We start from the raw sequence: 17791 nt of genomic DNA on the forward strand, positions 1-17791 counted from the left end.
GGAGTGGGTCCTCATCACAGTTGTGAAGTTTGGTGCAGATTGGACAATGAGTGTTTGAATTTGAGCAACCTCCTGTTTCCACTAGGTGGCGCTGTCATTGTCATCCAATGTCATATGGCTGTGTGCAGGGGTGTGTCCTTATTACACTGGTGAGTTTGGTGCAGATTGGACAATGAGTGTTTGAATTAGGTCAACTTCCTTGTTCCACTAGGGGTGCTATACCTGCATTCAATAATGTCATGTGGATGTGTTCAGGGTTGGGTCCTTATCACATTTGTGAAGTTTGAGGGCAACTGGACAAAGTATATGAGAAAGAGATGCAATCCAAATGTCATGGCGAAAGATCGAAGCTCGCCATGGCGCCGGGGCCACGCCCCTCTGCAGTGTAACATCATCATGGGCTTTACTGGAAATGTTTTTGGTCAATATACAGCTCAAAAGACGTGAATAAAATGTCATGCAGAAATGTTAGGTTTTGGGGGCGTGGTTACAGGGGCGGGGTGCAAAATGAGGCATAGGTCTGATTGACTTTTTTGATTGTTCTTAGCGACATTAAAAAAATAAATTTTTCGCCAGACCTGACCTCTGTGGAAAAATTGGTGACTTTTCGTATATGTTCAAGGGGTCAAATTTGCGATCACGGTGGAAGAAAAAAAAAGAAGAATAAGAATAAAGAAAAAGAATAATGAAGAACTCCAATTCCAATTAGGCACTTTTCCTGTCACCTGCATATATACCTTTTCAGAAACATCTCGACCTGACGCACGTCCCCATGAGGTCCGGGGTCACTTGCGACCACGTCCCATGCGACCGCGCCCATTTTTGCACCTACGCCCCTTACAATTCCAATAGGCTCCTCACCGACCCTTTGGTTGGCTTGGGCCTAATAATAATAATATTATATACTATATAGAAATATATCAGTTTTGGGTTCACTTGAAAAATGTGCACAGTGTGCCTGTGTGTTGAACCTTGAACAGGACAGGCTATTTACAGTGTACTATATGTTATCATGTTATCATGCTATTGATTGTGGTTTTGTTGGGAGCAGTGATGGTTATAAAGTCTTACAGCTGCTGGGAGGAAGGATCTGCGGTAACACTCCTTTGTGCATTTAGGGTGCAACAGTCTGTCACTGAAGGAGCTCTCCAGTTCAGTAAGAACTTCATGCATGGGGTGGGAGACCTTGTCCATCATTGATGTTAATTTGGTCAGAGTCCTTCTGTCTCCCACCACGTGCACTGGGTTGAGAGGACATCCTAGGACAGAGCTAGCCTTCTCGATGAGCTTGTCTAACCGCTTCCTCTCAGCTGCAGATAAGCTGCTGCTCCAACATACTGCTGCATAGAAGATGGCTTATGTAGTCGTAGAAGGTCTTCAGGAGTGCCCCCTGCACTCCAAAAGACCTCAGCCTTCTCAGCAGGTAGAGTCTGCTCTGACCCTTCCTGTAAAGCACATCAGTGTTGTGAGTCCAGTCCAGTTTATTGTTCAGGTGAACACCCAGGTACTTACAAGAGTCCACTATCTCAATGTCCACTCCCTGGATGTACACCAGTGTCAGTGTGGTGGGTCTGCGCCTGCGGAAATCCACCACCAGCTCCTTGGTTTTAGCAGCGTTAATCAGGAGGTAGTTCCGCTGGCACCAGTCCACAAAGTCCTGAGTCCACTGTCTGTACTCTGCGTCATCCTCATCTGTGATGAGGCCAACTACGGCAGAGTCGTCAGAGAATGTCTGCAGATGGCAGCGTGGGGAGTTCATGGAGAAGTCTGCAGTGTAGAGGGTGAAGAGGAACGGTGCCAGCACCGTTCCCTGTGGGGCCCCCGTACTGCAGACCAGCCTGTCAGAGACACAGCCCTGTGTCCTCATGTACTGTGGGCGGTCAGTGAGGTAGTCCAGTATCCAATGGGACATGTGGTGGTCCACTCCTGACAGCTCCAGCTTGTCCCTCAGATGTCTTGGCTGGATGGTGTTGAAAGCACTGGAGAAATCAAAGAACATGATCCTCACAGTGCTTCCCGGCTTCTTCAGGTGGGTCAGAGCTCGGTGCAGGAGGTAGATGATGGAGTCATCCACCCCGACGCCAGGCCGGTAGGCAAACAGCAGCGGGTCCAGTTTTCCAGAGAAAAATCAGCTGCCTTGTGTGGAAAAAGAGTAGAAGATACAGAAACACAAAAAACACATCTAATACTAAACAACACTAGAAAAAAGCACGGAATTAGTGCGGAGCTGCTGAAACGGGCTTCCTGCTTGCGTGGTGCCAGAACTAACAGTTTAATTTTAGAACAATAATTTTCATTGAATTTTTACTCTTAAAATTTTAACTGGCTCATTAGAATTTTCAATGTGTTGGTAGAATTCTGACTTTGTTCTCACAGTTCTGTGTCTTTGTCATTTTACAAAACTGGTTGTGCAATCAGAATTCTGACTTTAACCTCTGAATTCAGAGTTTAATTTTAGAACTCTAACTTTCATTGAATTTTTATGCTTAAAATGTTTACTGTCTCATTAGAATTCTCAATGTGTTGGTAGAATTCTTACTTTGTTCTGACAATTCTTAATTTGATCTTTCTTTAATACTAGCTTTGATATTAGAATTCTCAGTGCACTGCTAGATTTAAGACATTGTTCGCACAATTCTGAATATGATCTTTGAATACTGGCTTTGAGCTTAGAATTCTCAATATGTTGGTAGAATTCTTCTTTTGTTCTGACAATTCTTAGAATTCTTAGAAGCTTAGAATTCTCAGTGTGTTGGTAGAATTCTTCTTTTGTTCTGACAATTCTTAGAATTCTTAGAAGCTTAGAATTCTCAGTGTGTTGGTAGAATTCTTCTTTTGTTCTGACAATTCTTAGAATTATTAGTGTGTTGGTACAATTCTTCCTTTGTTCTGACAATTCTTAGAAGCTTAGAATTCTCAACGTGTTGGTAGAATTCTTCCTTTGTTCTGACAATTCTTAATTTGATCTTTCTTTCATACTAGCTTTGCTATTAGAATTCTCAGTGCACTGCTAGAATTAAGACATTGTTCTCATAATTCTGAATATGATCTTTGAATACTGGCTTTGAGCTTAGAATTCTCAATGTGTTGGTAGAATTCTTCCTTTGTTCTGACAATTCTTAATGTGATCTTTCTTTAATACTAGCTTTGATATTAGAATTCTCAGTGTGCTGCTAGAATTAAGACATTGTTCTCACAATTCTGACCATGATCTTTGAATACTGACTTTGAGCTTAGAATTCTCAATGTGTTGGTAGAATTCTGACTTTGTTCTCACAGTTCTATGTCTTTGTCATTTTAGAAAACTGCTTGTGTCATCAGAATTCTGATTTTAACCTCTGAATTCTTAGTTTAAGAAGAAGAAGAAGAAGAAACAGCCTTTATTGTCCCACACAGGGCAAATTTGCATCTGTTATTGAATAATGTCATGTGGATGTGTTCAGGGTTGGGTCCTTATCACACTTGTGAAGTTTGAGGGCAATCGGACAAAGTATATGAGAAAGAGATGCAATCCAAATGTCATGGCGAAGGATCGAAGCCCCTCTGCAGTGTAACATCATCATGGGCTTTACTGGAAATGTTTTTGGTCAATATACAGCTGAAAAGGCGTGAATAAACTGTTATGCAGAAATGTTAGGTTTTCACATTGAAAACCAATGGGGAATTGGGGGCGTGGTTACGGGGGCGGGGTGCAAAATGAGGCATGGGTCTGATTGACTTTTTTGATCAGGGTGATATACAGAATGCGGAACCCAAATTTCATAATTGGAGGAGTAACTAAATGATTTGACCTCCATGTAAATTTTAGTTTGATTATGTAGGGGGCGCTCTTGCAGGAATTGCCATTGTGTCTTCATTTATGGATACAGGCTGGGACTCTACATAAGTTATTAAAGTTTGGGACAAATCGGACCAGGCAAGCACGAGTGATGACAGAAAAGGTGAGGGTAAATTAGGCCAAAACAAAGGATTTTTTGCTTGTCTTGACAAGATCTAGGCGCTTTTCCAGTCACCCTCATATATACCTTTTCGGAAACGTCTCGACCTGACGCACGTCCCCATGAGGTCCGGGGTCACTTGCGACCACGTTCCATGCGACCGCGCCCATTTTTGCATCTACGCCCCTTACAATTCCACTAGGCTCCTCGCCAACCCTTCGGTTGGCTTGGGCCTAATTAGAGGGAAATTAAGATTTTTAAAGAGCAAAGGACTCCTTACAACTTATGTGGTTTCTATGGGATTATTTAGTCAATGGAAAACCAATTTCTGCAATCCATTTAAATTCTTTCTCATGAGACAGAGGGAAACTCAATTCAACTCACAAAATAAGATTTTTCAGTGCAATTATCTGAGTCCCACTGACTTTACTTTTGCTAACAGGTTCTACCTCATGTATCCCATTAAGAGCAGCAAATATATTGAACGCTTACTCATGACAGAGTAAAACAGGAGCAAATGTTTACCTGAACTTTTTAATAAGGGATAGCCCACATTTATCAGGTAGTGATTTCTTAGTCACTGCATACAGTTCAGGATTTATTACAGGCACTGATAATACCCCTGTATAAATCAAGATATTTGTTCCACAAATTCTGTGTAGTCCAACGTCTACAACAGCAAGATATCAGAGGTATTAGGTGGAAAGAATTCAAAAATTTTCAGTGGATAAGACACAACAGCAAAATCAAAGAAAAAATAAATAACATTTTAGACACGTTTGAAAGATTGAAGGATCTTTGAAATGCTTTTAACTGCAGCATGTGTGCAGTTTACAGGTACTAAAACAGCAGAGGTGGACAGTACTGTACATGAACAACTGAATAAGAACCTATCACATCATTTTTTTTTTTTTTTTTTTGGAAAAACACACACATATACACATTTCAAGGATGGATGCTTTCACAAGAGTGTAACTCATACTGTGTCTCATGACTTGGGAATTACAAGGTGGTTGATTCCTTTAACACGAATGATTTACAATCACATCATTCAGTTCAGTCTGATACTGTTACAAGTTTAGGTAACAGGGAAAACCCTCCATTCTTATCTGTTTCAATCTGGCTGTCCTGCTTGGGTTTTAAAAGGCCAAACAACTTGGACCAATATGCAGTCAAAAATATCTGACATTTAGTAAGTGTTTTGCCAACTAGGAAATCAATCTGTTGGCAAATACAATAAAATATAATAACAGATTTGCAGCTAGCTAGCTAGCACTTTTTCCAACTGTTTTTGAAATTTAAAATGCGATTTAATATTCACGTATCTTCATAATTGAGCTTTCTTTAACTGAAAGAATTGTGCTGTAGCTACTGTTTTCTTGTAACTGCCAAAAAATATCAGCTAAACTAGTTATACTAAAAGCTAACTAGTCTGGCTTAGCAGCATTACAACAGATTCTGTCTTAGCCTCTTAAGCTAGGCAAATTCACATGATTTCATGTGATTTAGCTACATTTAATTATTAAAAATATTAAATTACACTTTGAATTATCATGGATTTTAGAATATATACTGTTAAGTTGCTTAACAAAGTAGCCTTTTGAAAGGTAATGTTCTGCAAAGAATGTTCTCTGCTTTTATAAGGCAATATGTAATATAGGAATAGTGTTATTCAGCTGTGATTCATGCAATTTGGTGGAGATATTTTATTGTAACTTAAATAAAAATGACTTAACGCTGACTAAGTTCCCATTTACACAAGAACAATCCAGTGGAAACAGTATCGTTTTTCGTTATTGTTTTCGAAAAGTAATGCGTTCAGACGGAACCACAAGAGATGTTGAAAACGCTGTATTTCCCATGCCAGGCCACGCCAAGTTGGCGGCATGTGTATAGGAGTCGTAACCATAGTGTGCATGTCGCTAGTACCACCTGATTTCAAAAAGTAGCGTTTTAGCTGTTCACACTGAGGTGGAGAATGGAGCATTTTGAAAACACTCCACTCTCAGACCTGTTTTCAAATTGTGCCGTTTTCAGGGACTGTCATGGAAATTACTTTACTGTTTTCATCTGAAAACGTTCTCATTTAAATAGGCCTAAACCAAAGGAGCACAGTCTAAGCCTTACTTTGTGGCCTCTAATCTCACCTGGTGGCTTTGGCAGTAACAGCTGAATATTAAGACCATATGCAGTTTCAGTTGGTCCTTGATAACTGAGAATACAGGCATACATAAAGGGAGCAGCACAACAATGCCAGGAAGACACTACACACTGCACATCATGTGAACACAAAGAACAGACTCACAGTTATTGCTGGAGCATAAATATCTCCATGTCTTGTCTTGGGACAGACATTTTCACCAGTCTTGGTTTTGATGAAGAACAATTGGTGCAAGGAAGCAAATAGTTTCATCTGGTTTCCTCTTTCAAAAAGGAATACTGATTGGGGAATGCTTAAAACACTGGAAACTCCTGGATCAATAAATCCATACTTTTCCTTTCACTATTACTGTCACCGTTATAATTAGCTTGAGAGTTTCCCTGATGATCTGTTTGACCTAAAATATCAGTAACTCTATTCACCTGGAAAGACTGATTTCTCTGAAACTGATCCAAGATAAGCATTAGGGCTGCTTTAAGTTTTTTTGGGGGGGCCTATCCTGCCATAATAGACCCTCTCTGGATTCCCAAATCAATAATCTCTCAAGTCAAAGATGTTGTAGTGACCTCTCAAATGATTCATGTTGATTGACTGAAAGCCAGTGGACAATCCTGTGTCGGGAATCAGCTGTCAGTAAATTCCATCCTCCAGAGATCCTCTGGCTTCCCAAATCTTTACAGTTCGGTCACTATCGAAAACACAAAGGTAACATTAGTAATAATAATCAAAACGTTTTATTTCAACATGTCAGGATCATAGTACTGACTAGTGTTCAGATTAATATGTTTGGAGACTTACTCAGAGGCAGTGAACAGTTGGCTGCTGTTAGTAGCCAGGCCATTGATCGGACTGTCGTGTCCTTGGACCTCTCCGAGGGGTGCTAGCGAGTCAGCGTGCCAAAGGCGCAGCAGCCCTCCTCTGCATCCACTGAGCAGAACCGGGGAGCCTGGCACCACGCCCAGAGCACTAACCCAGTCTGCCTTGGCATTGACCGACTGGTAGATGCAACAACAGCCAACAGTTAGTGTAGAGTTTTTCGGATTTACAAGTTTTAGTCAGCGATGTAAACTTTTAAATCTCGGAAAAAAAACTTTGATGAGCAGTACCTGTAACATTTGCTTACTGGCCAAGTCCCACTTTTTAATATAATAGTCTCTGGAGCTGCTGTAGAAAATATCTCCATGTAAAGTGAGAGACTCCACACTGTCCTGATGGGCGGGGTCAAACGTGTGGCTGGAGGTGATGCTGCCCTGAGCACCTTCTGTTACCTCAAACATCTAGAAAAACAAGCACATGTGCTCATCATCCGTTACTGTAGGATGTGCAATCATAAAGTTCCAATGACTGTCCATAAAAATCTAAAACATGTGCATCTTCCTACTTTAATATGATGGTCTTTGGAACCAGTGAGCACCAGGTCCTGCCCGTTGCCCAACCTTTCGACTGTCAGACACATAACAGGCCCCAAATGGCCAGTCAGCTTCCCCGTGGACGCAAATCTAAAGAAAGGTCAAATGAACCAATCATTACTAAAATGGTAAATGGCCTGGTTCTTATACTGCGCTTTTCTACTCTACATGAGTACTCAAAGCACTTTATACAACATGCCTCATTTAAACGAGCACTTTCTACATCTAAGTGAGTTCTATCTAATATTCATACTCTGATGAACTCAGGGTTCAGTATCTTGCCCATGGATACTTTGGCAGACCGGAGCAGCCAGGGATTGAACCACCAACTTTCCAATTAGCAGATGACCTGCTCTCCCTCTTGAGCCACAGCCACCCGTGAAAATAAACATTTCATAAGAAACTGCTTATAGTTAAAACTCCAATCGAGGTTGCTGTAACTCACTTGCGAAGGTCCCACATGCGCACAGCGTTGCCAGCAGCAGCATACAGGAAAGAGCCAGAGGGGTTGAGAGTAATCTGATTGATCTGGCTTTCTCCAGGTGGGATGGATAAACTCCGAACAGAAGAACAGGTGTCTCCTGAGCCCACCTGGCCTGACGACCTGACAGGTACAAAAATGAACAACAAACCTCTACTAAAGATGATGATAAAACGTAATGTTAGATGCTGGAGGAAGGGGCACGTGAACTTACGTCAGTGTGCGGATACACTTGGCAGAGTCTCGTATGTCCCAAACTTTGATGTAAGCAGTGGAAACAGTGAAGACGAGGCTGGAAGTGTACCTAAAATAATAAAAACAAACACAAGGAGAAGGCGATGAATCAAAAGATTATATACAAAAACTAATATTACTAGCGAATGCTGCTATTTCCGTACAAGTATTCTATTACCTGACTGAGACAACACTGCTGGGATGATCAGCCAGAGACATGATCTCCTGACCTGTCACCAAGTTCCAGACCTTACATGTACGGTCTGAGCACACACACGGACATACACAAGTACAAGTTTTTTAAAAAAGAGAACAAAGTAATCTTTTCATGGTGGTTATTTCAAAGGAAGCCATCACATGTCCAGTTTTTACCTTTAGAACCTGTGAACAGCAGGTCATCAGTGGCATCTACACAAAGAACGGGCTTGGTGTGGCCTTCAGCTACATAAACGCACTGAAGTTTGGCTCCCCGGCTGTTCTTAGGGGCTGTCACGGGGTTGATGACACCTCTGCAAACATGACGCAACAATAGCATTTCAGACTAGTCAGCTTTCTGCACCAGCAATGCTTTGTAGCCTCATACTGTAGCTGGCACGACAGATAAAATGCTGCCGTACAGTTCATTCTGTTAATGCCTGGATCCAGACTGCAAAAAACTGACTGATTAGTCTGGACTTAAAACATGAAACACGGTCCATCCAGTGAGTGCCGTTGGCTAAAGAGGAGGCAGATATCAGCTTACATTTAATATTTAAACAATAAAGAGACATGAATTACCTGTGGCCTTCAAATACAGGTGATTCCTCCAACCTGAAACAAAACAATAATTAGCCCTCTAGTGTAACTCTAGTATAATACTTTATGTTTAATACCTCCTGAATGTTTCTGTTGTAATTATACAGCTACGACCTGACTGACGACTTGCTGAAACTACAAACGAAGCTGCTCTTCAGATTAAACTCACAGGGATTTGTAGTCGCTGACTTTGGTTTTCGTGTCCGCTGTGCTACCTGCAGCTGTGTGTACAGGCGCTGGGATGTGTGACACCGTGGCTCCTTTCTCTTGCATCTTCCTGCGGCTGAGCGGTGAGCGCTCCACTTGCTTCCTCTCAGCTCCTGTAGGTGACCTGGATCTGGAACTACAGACAGTAAAGATTTCAGAAGGCATTTTGTACTCCTGGAGCAAAAACATGTAACATTTCAGCAGCAAGATATCATGCTGCCAACTATCTTCAATATATCAGAGCTGCTGAATGATGAGCATAGGAAATATTTGACATTTCAGAGCACAACTTTGATATTTTTGTGTCCTGCACAGAAATGTTGCCGTTACCACTTACATGCCAGCTGGCCTGGCAGACAGTGCAGATGGGGAAACAGTTTGCTCACGGTCAGCGGTTTGACCAACCGCTTGACCCTGCATATCTGCCGGTCCTTCCAGGCGCTCTGTGAGGGGCAGCAGAGGGGCTGAAAAGTCTCCGGTGGGAGATTCACAGGACAAATCTCCGCTGCTGGCATAAAGCAGCTCCATCTGGGTGGCAGTTCGCCTTCGAGCCTGGGGGAGCAGAATAGTTTGGAACGTGGATCACCTGACTCGCGACTCACTAGACCAGTTAGTTCATTCTGAATTCAAGAAACTACTGTGGAACGTCTGCTTCACTTTGTATGACGTGAAGCAGGAGGGGAATTAGAATAAAATAGGTCTAATTAAAAAGTACAATAAGTTTAAAAAAAAAATTATTTTAACTATTGCTTTCACACGTTAGATATAGATGTACATCGGTTTATTATTAAGTAGTGTATGGCACATTGGCATGCATAATACAGTACCTTGCTTCTTGGTCTGGATTCATTACATATCTTCATTAATTCTGATGCCGGTGTGCTAAAACAAAGGAGTTTCAATCAGTTATGTCCAATATTTACTAGCTTGGTGGTATTAGGCTGTATGATGATTATCAAATTTATGATATTAGCATCCTTAGGACAACACAGTGAGTACAGAAAAGGCTGGAAAAACAAAAAAATTGGTCTGGTGCATAAAAATGGACCAAAGTTATTGCAGTAATTCTCAGTCTGGAGATGTTCTAAAAAAAAAAAAAAAGCTCTAAAACTGACACAGATGTGAATGATGATGATTAAGTGAATTTAATTTCTGTTGCACATTTAAAACCAAAGTGCTCTACACAAAAGTAAAACACAATAAACATGTTCCTAAAAAACTGACACTACACACATTCACAGTGTTTACATAAAATAAACAAACAGCAACCAATCCTCCAATCACAGTGCTAGAAATCAGCAGGTGGAATAACACACCGGAAATAGTCGAACACAGGCCCCTGCAGGAAGGACTATTGTCACCTGCTCAACCAGGTGAGCGACCACCTGTGTGGTACATTGTGGCCATCCCTTCACTGTACAAAAACCAAAAATAAAAAGGCCTCATCCAGAATCAGTTTGTGGTCTGTCTGCTCTGGGCTGAACCTACAACCTGTGTAGTGCAGGTGTTTACCTGCCCTCTGCGGCTGGACTGGGGGTGGACTCATCACTGCTGCTGTCATCTCCGTTCTCTGCATCAATGACACACATGCAAATATAAATAAAGACACATACAAAGAGTGTGAGTGTGAAGAGCGCGTGTGCTTTCCACGATTTTAGACTTTTCAGAGCATCGAATAAACAGTCAACACCTGCTGCAGCAGTTCATAAACAAGGTCAGGGGTCACTTGGTGTAGTTTTAAATGAAGGGTAGGCAGGTAGAGGAGGAATGGAGGAAAGTATGAAAACATACAAACACAAGAAGGCCGACACACACAAATCGCTGTTTACACGTGACTGCAGCTCAGGTTTAAGTTTTAGGAAAATATCATCCTCATGAGGTGGGACTGGCTAGCAGGTGGGGTGATATGTCATGCATATTATGGCAGAGTTACATCAGCTGGGTTAGTTTTTTATCAGGACTGCGATGCACCTGATGCACACACCAAGAATCCATCAGTTTTTGGCACCCATGTGAACTTTTCCTCATATAGATTTTTTTTTTTTTGTTCTTTGTTTTGAAATTTGGAAACAAATCGCTCAGTTCGTAGTTTGGGAGCACATTTAATGGAGATCTTGTAGTGTGCACGTGCCTCGCTCTCTCAAACACGGTCGTACTGCTATGCATTTTTCACTCACCTGGCGACAGGTAACCTAACTCTGAGTTCACAGCAACACCACAGAAAGAAACAAACAGAGGCCAAATCAAAATCAAACCCAAAGATGAGAAAAAAAGGCTACTCTTTATTTTACCGGCTTCAGTGAAAATTTGGTGCGTTATAGTATCTCTTTGAGCACACTGAGGAATGTGAAGCCTGTAAAGTAAAAAGTAGCCACACGGTTAAAAAGAAGGTGACTGAAAAGGCGATCGGACTCGAGTCGATCTGTCGGTGCCCGCTACCTTGCAGGGCGCTGCCCAGCAGGGCGTCCAGCTCCGGGTTGATCTCAGCTTTCTCCTTCAGCATGTGGAAGAGCAGCTGGTTCTGCGTGGCGCTGTTGATCTCTGTCTGCTTCAGCCTGCCCTCCATCACCTTCAGCTGGGAGTCCTTTTGAGCTGCCTGCAGACCCTGAGACACCGCACAGCAGAGAGGTTAGCACAGAACTCTTCTTAACTGTTTGTACGTGTATAACAGACGCCGACCTCCACATCTGTTCAGCACAAGAAACAAACATAATAAGGGCTCAGCCTCTTTCAGTTTAGTGTGAGGCTGTAATTACTTCCACTTCTCCATTTGTGCTCTCCGTCTTCTTCGTTTGCCGCTGGGCTGACTGCGTTTCCTCACTGGACCAATTAGGTTTCATCAAATCTAATCTTATCTAATCTAATAAAGACTTAATTCAATCAAGTTGGTCCATTTAAGTTCTCATTAGATTCAATCTTATAAAGAAGCCACGGTCACGAAGAAAGCAAGTTCACGATAAACAGGAAAACTACAAACAAGCTGCCGCGACAACTAATAACATATATCAGCGATCACTACACAGTTAAATCCATAAAGCATCTTTACTTAGAGAAAGGTTGGTATTGTAAAAATAAGCATGTAATTTTAACACTGTACACTGATTTGACATGTTTGGTGTGAGTCAGCTGTTGGTACCTTATTAATGGCCATAGTCATGAAATGGTCAAGAAGGAAGCGGGCCTCTGATAGGTTACAGGAACTGATGACAGCAGCAGCATCCACTGTGTCTCCTTCCTCCTGAGGCCCACAGCAGAGACACATTTAATTAAGTTTCACTGCGAGGAACTTGACAGTTTACACACAGTGTGCCTTGTGCAATATTTCGAGGAACATTTGGGGATATACAGTCACTTCTTTTCTGGTAGATTTCAGATGAGGACATTGGTGGTGACAACTGACAGCTGGAAACAGGTAACCTTTATTCATAGGTAACACCAGCTACCAGCACCGCTAACACAATGTAGTTTTAACCCATTTTTAGCAATTCTGTTGTAGTTGTCAGACAGATGGCCGTACATTTGACTCTAGAAGCCTTTGGTATACAGAGGAGTTCATCATCGACTCAGTGGCTGCAAGGTGCCCAGGTCCCCTGGCTGCTAAACAGACCCCTCCACGACCGTGCTTAACAGCTGGTGTGAGATGTTTGTGCTAAATTGCAGTGTCGAGCCATACTTGTCTCATATTTTTCTAATTGGGCTGTCATGAACTTTGACATTTAACATGCTAACTGAGGCCTGCAGACTCTGAGATGTAACTCTTGGGTTTTTTGCAGTTTCTCTGAGTATTGCACGGTCTGAACTTGTGATAATTTGCTTGAACGTCCACTCCTGGGACGACTGTGGTTTTGTGTTAACACACACCTGAATACTCCAGACCTGCAAACTGCCAAAACTTCTGCTTTTATAGAAGTGCTCAAACTTGCTGATGATCAATTAATCAAGTGCATTTGATTAGCAGGAGCTGGCTGCTACTTAACCTCTTCATTCCTATTGAAATTGTTAAAGTTTGAAAAAACAGCAAACAGTAGCTGCTATTAAATTTTCATCCAGAAACTGCTGGAATGCAATTTAATAAATCACTAGTTTTAAAGTAGCCATCAGTTAGCAACCCAATCGTAAGCCTGCAGAGACTGTCAGCAACACACACATCTGTTAACACAGCATTACATCCCAGCGCTCTCAGTGCTATCTCATTAGTGACTGCAGGCTTACTATTGATAAATAATTGCACAGTTTAACCCAAGCGGCAGCAAATCAGAGGATTTCAAGGAGCCGCGGCCTTCTAATTCCTAAATTGCACACTTTAAACTCAATGACTCTGTGCTGTAGCTCAAAGAGCGCCACGAGAGGCTGATGGAGCGAGGGGGTCGTGCAAAACTCCTGAGTGCAAACATTCACAAAAAGTTACACGTATACACTACTGATCAGCGGGCATCATTAGGGTGCTCTGGCTGCATTAATGGGCTGTGCTGCCAGTGGGTTGTTGTTTTTATTGAGTCATTGTTGTGTTGACAAATAGGCGCCTGATGCTTGTTTGTCAAAGTGGGGCCCAAAATGCTCCGGGACTGTCAGCGGTGCAGAACTGTGCAATTATTTCCCAAATTGATTGCCCGAGGGTGACAGCCCCATGCAAAGTCTATAGTTGCTAATGAGGTAGTGATGATAGTGTTTGCATCGTTATCAGCTGAGCGTGTGTGTGTGTGAACATCACACTGCCCTCCATTTATGAAGCATTACAAACAGACTAGAATAAACACAGTGATTACGTACGGCTGATTGCTACTCTCTCACCTTGGCCTCCTCCATCTGCATGATGTTGGCCTGGCAGTCGGCGATGCTGTCGTTGATGTAGTCGATGTTGGCGCTCAGAGACTCCAGCTCCTCGTTCAGAGACACAAGGGAGCGGTCGGCATCCGCCCCATCTACCGCCATTTTTTCTCTCTTCCTGGACACTCGCTCCCTTCGTCTAGTCAGCTCCTCGCGTTGCTGGAGAAATGGCAAGAAGACAGGTTAAAAAAAAGGAGCAGGAGGAGAAAGACGCATTTTAAACACTATATACAAAACAAAACAGATATATCTATCCGCAGTAATATATCAGTGACAACTGACTCTGCTGCTGGGGTGGAGGTGGGATGCAAAGCAGCTTGCAGGCTAAAGCAGATTAAGTGGCAGGGCCTATGTCATGACCATCTCTACATGTTACCTTCAGTAGTCGGTTCATATCTGTCTCCATGTTAGAGATGGTCATCCTCTGCATGATGATGTCATTGATGCGTCGCTCCAGTGACTGCCACTTAACCCTGGCTGATCTGGTGAGGTAGATACTTCCCATCCGCACGGGGGAACTCCTGAGGAAGAAGGCAGTCTTTCAGAAGTCTCACTTAGCTGTGTAACACACACACACACACACACACACACATACACTGTAAATGAGCTAACATGGTGTACCTGGCTCCATTAAAAGGGCTTGGACCAGAGGACTGTAGCCTTCCTGGGACTGCTTTATGAGAGGATTCCTGAGGAGGTTCAGGTAGGCTCACTTTCCTGCTCACCTTTCCAGACATGGGCCTCACCTGGCGCCTAAGAGCTGTCACCTGAAACAGACGGACGTTATAACAAAGCCAAATATAACATTTTCATCATTGCTCCCTCAACTGTGTTTTACCTCTTCATTCTTCCTGCGAAGGATCAGCTCCTGTTGTCTCTTCTGGGCCTCAAGCTGCCTCAGCTGGTGCTGTTAAAAAAAGTTTGATTTTAGGTGGATCTGCGGTCTGTATGATCCAAATACTGCATACCAAATAATGCCTCTCACCTCTGCTCGGCGCTGGTCCTTCTTCAGAGAGGCTATCTCTCTGTTCCTCCTGCACTCTGTGGCCCTGTTCCTCTCCTGTTGTTCCTTCATCTGGCGCATCAGTGACACCTGGTGGACAAATGCAACACAGCAAGTTTGCTAGTATTGCAACGAGAAAGGTGTAAGAAAAAAGGAAGCTGTTTATCCAAAAAAAACTTACTTTGGTTTTCTTCATCTCGGTCACATCCTGCTGGAGTTTCTTGAGCTGCTTCTCATACTGCGACTGGTTCTTCAGCAGGCGGGCATGCTCCTTCTGAGCCGACTGGAGCTTCTGCAGCTCTTTGTTCATGGAGCTCAGCTTCCTCTCGTATTCTGCTTTGATCTTTTTGGCCTTTTCCTCCGTACCAGACTCCACTGAACCTGCAGATGGAGAAACGAAGGATGGAGCAGGTCTCATCTGGTTTGCTCTTTGGTCCCTGAACAGACCTTTTCCCACTGGTAACATTTGATGAATAGTTAAGAGCCTAATTTTTTGTCTTACCCATATTGTGCAGGACTTTGTCCCTCTCCAGCTGCGTGTCTCTGATCTTGTTCTGCAGCATCATCAGCTTCTGTTCGTACTGCTGTTTGAGCGTGTGCAGACGTCGCTGGCTGTTCTCCAACTCATCTATCAGCTTCTGCTTGATGGCGATCTCACAGGTGATGTTGGCCAGGTCGGCCTGAACGTTTTCTGCACCCCAAAAAAAAAAAAGCATCGAGTTCAGGAAGAGGTTATGAGTTATGTCGGGGTGCAGGTGGAAAGAGTGGCCTTGTTTTGATTCTTGTACCTTTCTCTTCCAGTTCTTCAGAATCAGACTCCTCAGATGTCTCCTCTCCCGCCATGTCAAAGTCCTCCTCTTCTCCATCAGCGTCCTCACCTTCTTCGTGGTCACTGCCCTCCTGGTGAATTGAAAGAAACAACAGTGAGTAAAATGCGAACAACATCTTTACAGACTGATCGAACTGTTTAATGTGGTCACCTACCACCTCTGCCTCCTCATTTCCTCTTTCCTGATCGTTGTCTGGGAACTCCTCTTTGACAACACTAAAGGAGGGAAAGAGTGTTAGCTATCGAATAAGGAAATGCTAAGCTCCCGTGATTCAGATTTGGGTTAACGGTTAAATCACGACAAATACAGACGAAAGACACATGCTACTGATTTTATGCTTCAGATGTGGAATCAGTGCTGATTAGTGAATGATTTCATTGTGATTGCACAAACATGAAAGACACATTGGGAGAGATGAAGTGATTAAATGACCAGTAACTACCATCCACATTAGAGTCACTTCACTGCATGAGGGGCTGCCACACACTGCAAAGAGCTGCTGACCAAATACTACAGACTACAGCACAGACAAATGTTTTTTTTGCATATTATCAACTTCAACTCCAATTTTCACTTCTTTTTATGGTTTTGTTCCTGCATACTCTTATGAGATCTGATCAACACCCTGCAGCGTGCAGTAAAGAGGAAAAACAGCCAGAACAGAGGGGTTAAGAGGACGAGGAAGGAGCTGGTTAAGCTGTCTGCTCAGGAGTGTAAACCACCTGTAGGTGCAGAAAACATTAGTTGCTTTGGGAATTTGGAAAAAAGGAAGAGTTGGGTCGACAATCAACTAAAAATCATTTTTAAAAAAAGGCCACAAATTCCATCGCTGGGAAGTGCCAGCTGGTTTCAGATTGTATATTTGATCCCATTTGTGGATGGGAGGTAGCAAACCTGGCATCCTCAAGCTCATGGTGGTGATTCTCTTCACACTGCTTCAGTCTTCGGTGAGAAAGACGGGGATGGTGGAGGTAAAGAAAGCAGACAGGCAACGGGATTTGGGGCAAATGAGGGATGTTTATAAGACAGCAGAGAGACAGAGAGAGGGTGAGAGAGAGCAGCAAGAAGTGAGTGAGTGAGACTGTGGCAAAAACAGTCGATCAAATGATGAATCTTGGTTGTGGAGATGTAGAAGACAGGTAGCTTACAGGGCCTCACATGTATACAAATAAATATATACAGATGGATGCAGCTAAAGGATAAATAATCATTGTGCTACAGTTTGTCAGAGAAGCCTCACCATTATTCACTGTGGCCTTCAACAGGTCTAAATCTGGCACGCATTCCATTAAAGAAACAACGGGGTGTAAACTGCTAATGCAGGGAATCAGGAGATAATTACCCACAACACACCAAGAGGCAACAGCCTCGCTGTAGCAACAGACACATTAATGCTCTCCAATTTCTACTTCCTGGCAAAGCGGCCGTTATTTTTATGCACCTCCTGAGACGGGCCAGAGCTTCACAAATATGTGACAACTCCATGGCAACATGTACCTCTTCTTCTTCTTTTTCTCCTTCTTCTTGAGTTTCTCCAGGTCCCTCTTGGCCATCTCAATGACGTCGCTGGCCTCCTTCTCCGGAGCGAGGAGGGCCGGGGAGAAGGAGGTGGGGCCGGCGTACAGCGAGGAACGAGTGGAGGCCCGGGACAGATTCTTCCTGAGGTTCTCATTAACGGCCTCACTCTCCAGAAGTTTGGCTCTGACAAATAAGTTAGATTACATATGAAGTTGAATGTTACTGCGTAAAACCATCAGGGTAAGGGTTTAATTAAAACCAGATCAAACCTGGTCTCCTTTCATACCTGAGCTCCTCGATTTCTTTGATGTAGTTCTGAATCATGTTTCCGATTTCTTCGTTACCTTCACCTAAAAGCAAAGGAAGTCATAGCTTTAAAAAAATTATA

At 43.0% G+C, this 17791-nt stretch overlaps 1 protein-coding gene across 4 annotated transcripts in view; it reads right to left on the reverse strand.

The window, feature by feature from the left end:
• Positions 1 to 4458: 4458 nt before the first annotated feature.
• Positions 4459 to 17791, reverse strand: part of LOC115773237 (kinesin-like protein KIF21A) — a 43209-nt gene continuing 29876 nt past the window's right edge. Inside the window, exons 10-37 of one of the 4 annotated variants that reach the window (XM_030719809.1) lie at positions 17690 to 17753; positions 17383 to 17586; positions 16780 to 16827; positions 16040 to 16100; positions 15844 to 15955; positions 15558 to 15746; positions 15237 to 15436; positions 15038 to 15145; positions 14891 to 14959; positions 14674 to 14819; positions 14429 to 14573; positions 14017 to 14211; positions 12362 to 12463; positions 11665 to 11830; positions 11403 to 11423; positions 10738 to 10795; positions 10053 to 10107; positions 9563 to 9777; positions 9188 to 9361; positions 9001 to 9033; positions 8596 to 8732; positions 8402 to 8486; positions 8204 to 8293; positions 7954 to 8112; positions 7481 to 7598; positions 7206 to 7376; positions 6898 to 7094; positions 4459 to 6787 (exon numbers count right to left, since the gene is read on the reverse strand). In XM_030719809.1, the coding sequence (XP_030575669.1) occupies positions 6730 to 6787; positions 6898 to 7094; positions 7206 to 7376; positions 7481 to 7598; positions 7954 to 8112; positions 8204 to 8293; positions 8402 to 8486; positions 8596 to 8732; positions 9001 to 9033; positions 9188 to 9361; positions 9563 to 9777; positions 10053 to 10107; positions 10738 to 10795; positions 11403 to 11423; positions 11665 to 11830; positions 12362 to 12463; positions 14017 to 14211; positions 14429 to 14573; positions 14674 to 14819; positions 14891 to 14959; positions 15038 to 15145; positions 15237 to 15436; positions 15558 to 15746; positions 15844 to 15955; positions 16040 to 16100; positions 16780 to 16827; positions 17383 to 17586; positions 17690 to 17753 (3380 nt within the window). In that variant the 3' untranslated portion in view covers positions 4459 to 6729. Of the gene's footprint in view, positions 6788 to 6897; positions 7095 to 7205; positions 7377 to 7480; positions 7599 to 7953; positions 8113 to 8203; positions 8294 to 8401; positions 8487 to 8595; positions 8733 to 9000; positions 9034 to 9187; positions 9362 to 9562; positions 9778 to 10052; positions 10108 to 10737; positions 10796 to 11402; positions 11424 to 11664; positions 11831 to 12361; positions 12464 to 14016; positions 14212 to 14428; positions 14574 to 14673; positions 14820 to 14890; positions 14960 to 15037; positions 15146 to 15236; positions 15437 to 15557; positions 15747 to 15843; positions 16101 to 16779; positions 16828 to 17382; positions 17587 to 17689; positions 17754 to 17791 lie in introns of all 4 variants that reach the window. The other 3 variants (XM_030719810.1, XM_030719807.1, XM_030719808.1) reach the window with 3 other exon arrangements.

Source organism: Archocentrus centrarchus, chromosome 23, assembly GCF_007364275.1.
Source record: "Archocentrus centrarchus isolate MPI-CPG fArcCen1 chromosome 23, fArcCen1, whole genome shotgun sequence".
NCBI classification, from domain to species: Eukaryota; Metazoa; Chordata; class Actinopteri; order Cichliformes; family Cichlidae; genus Archocentrus; species Archocentrus centrarchus.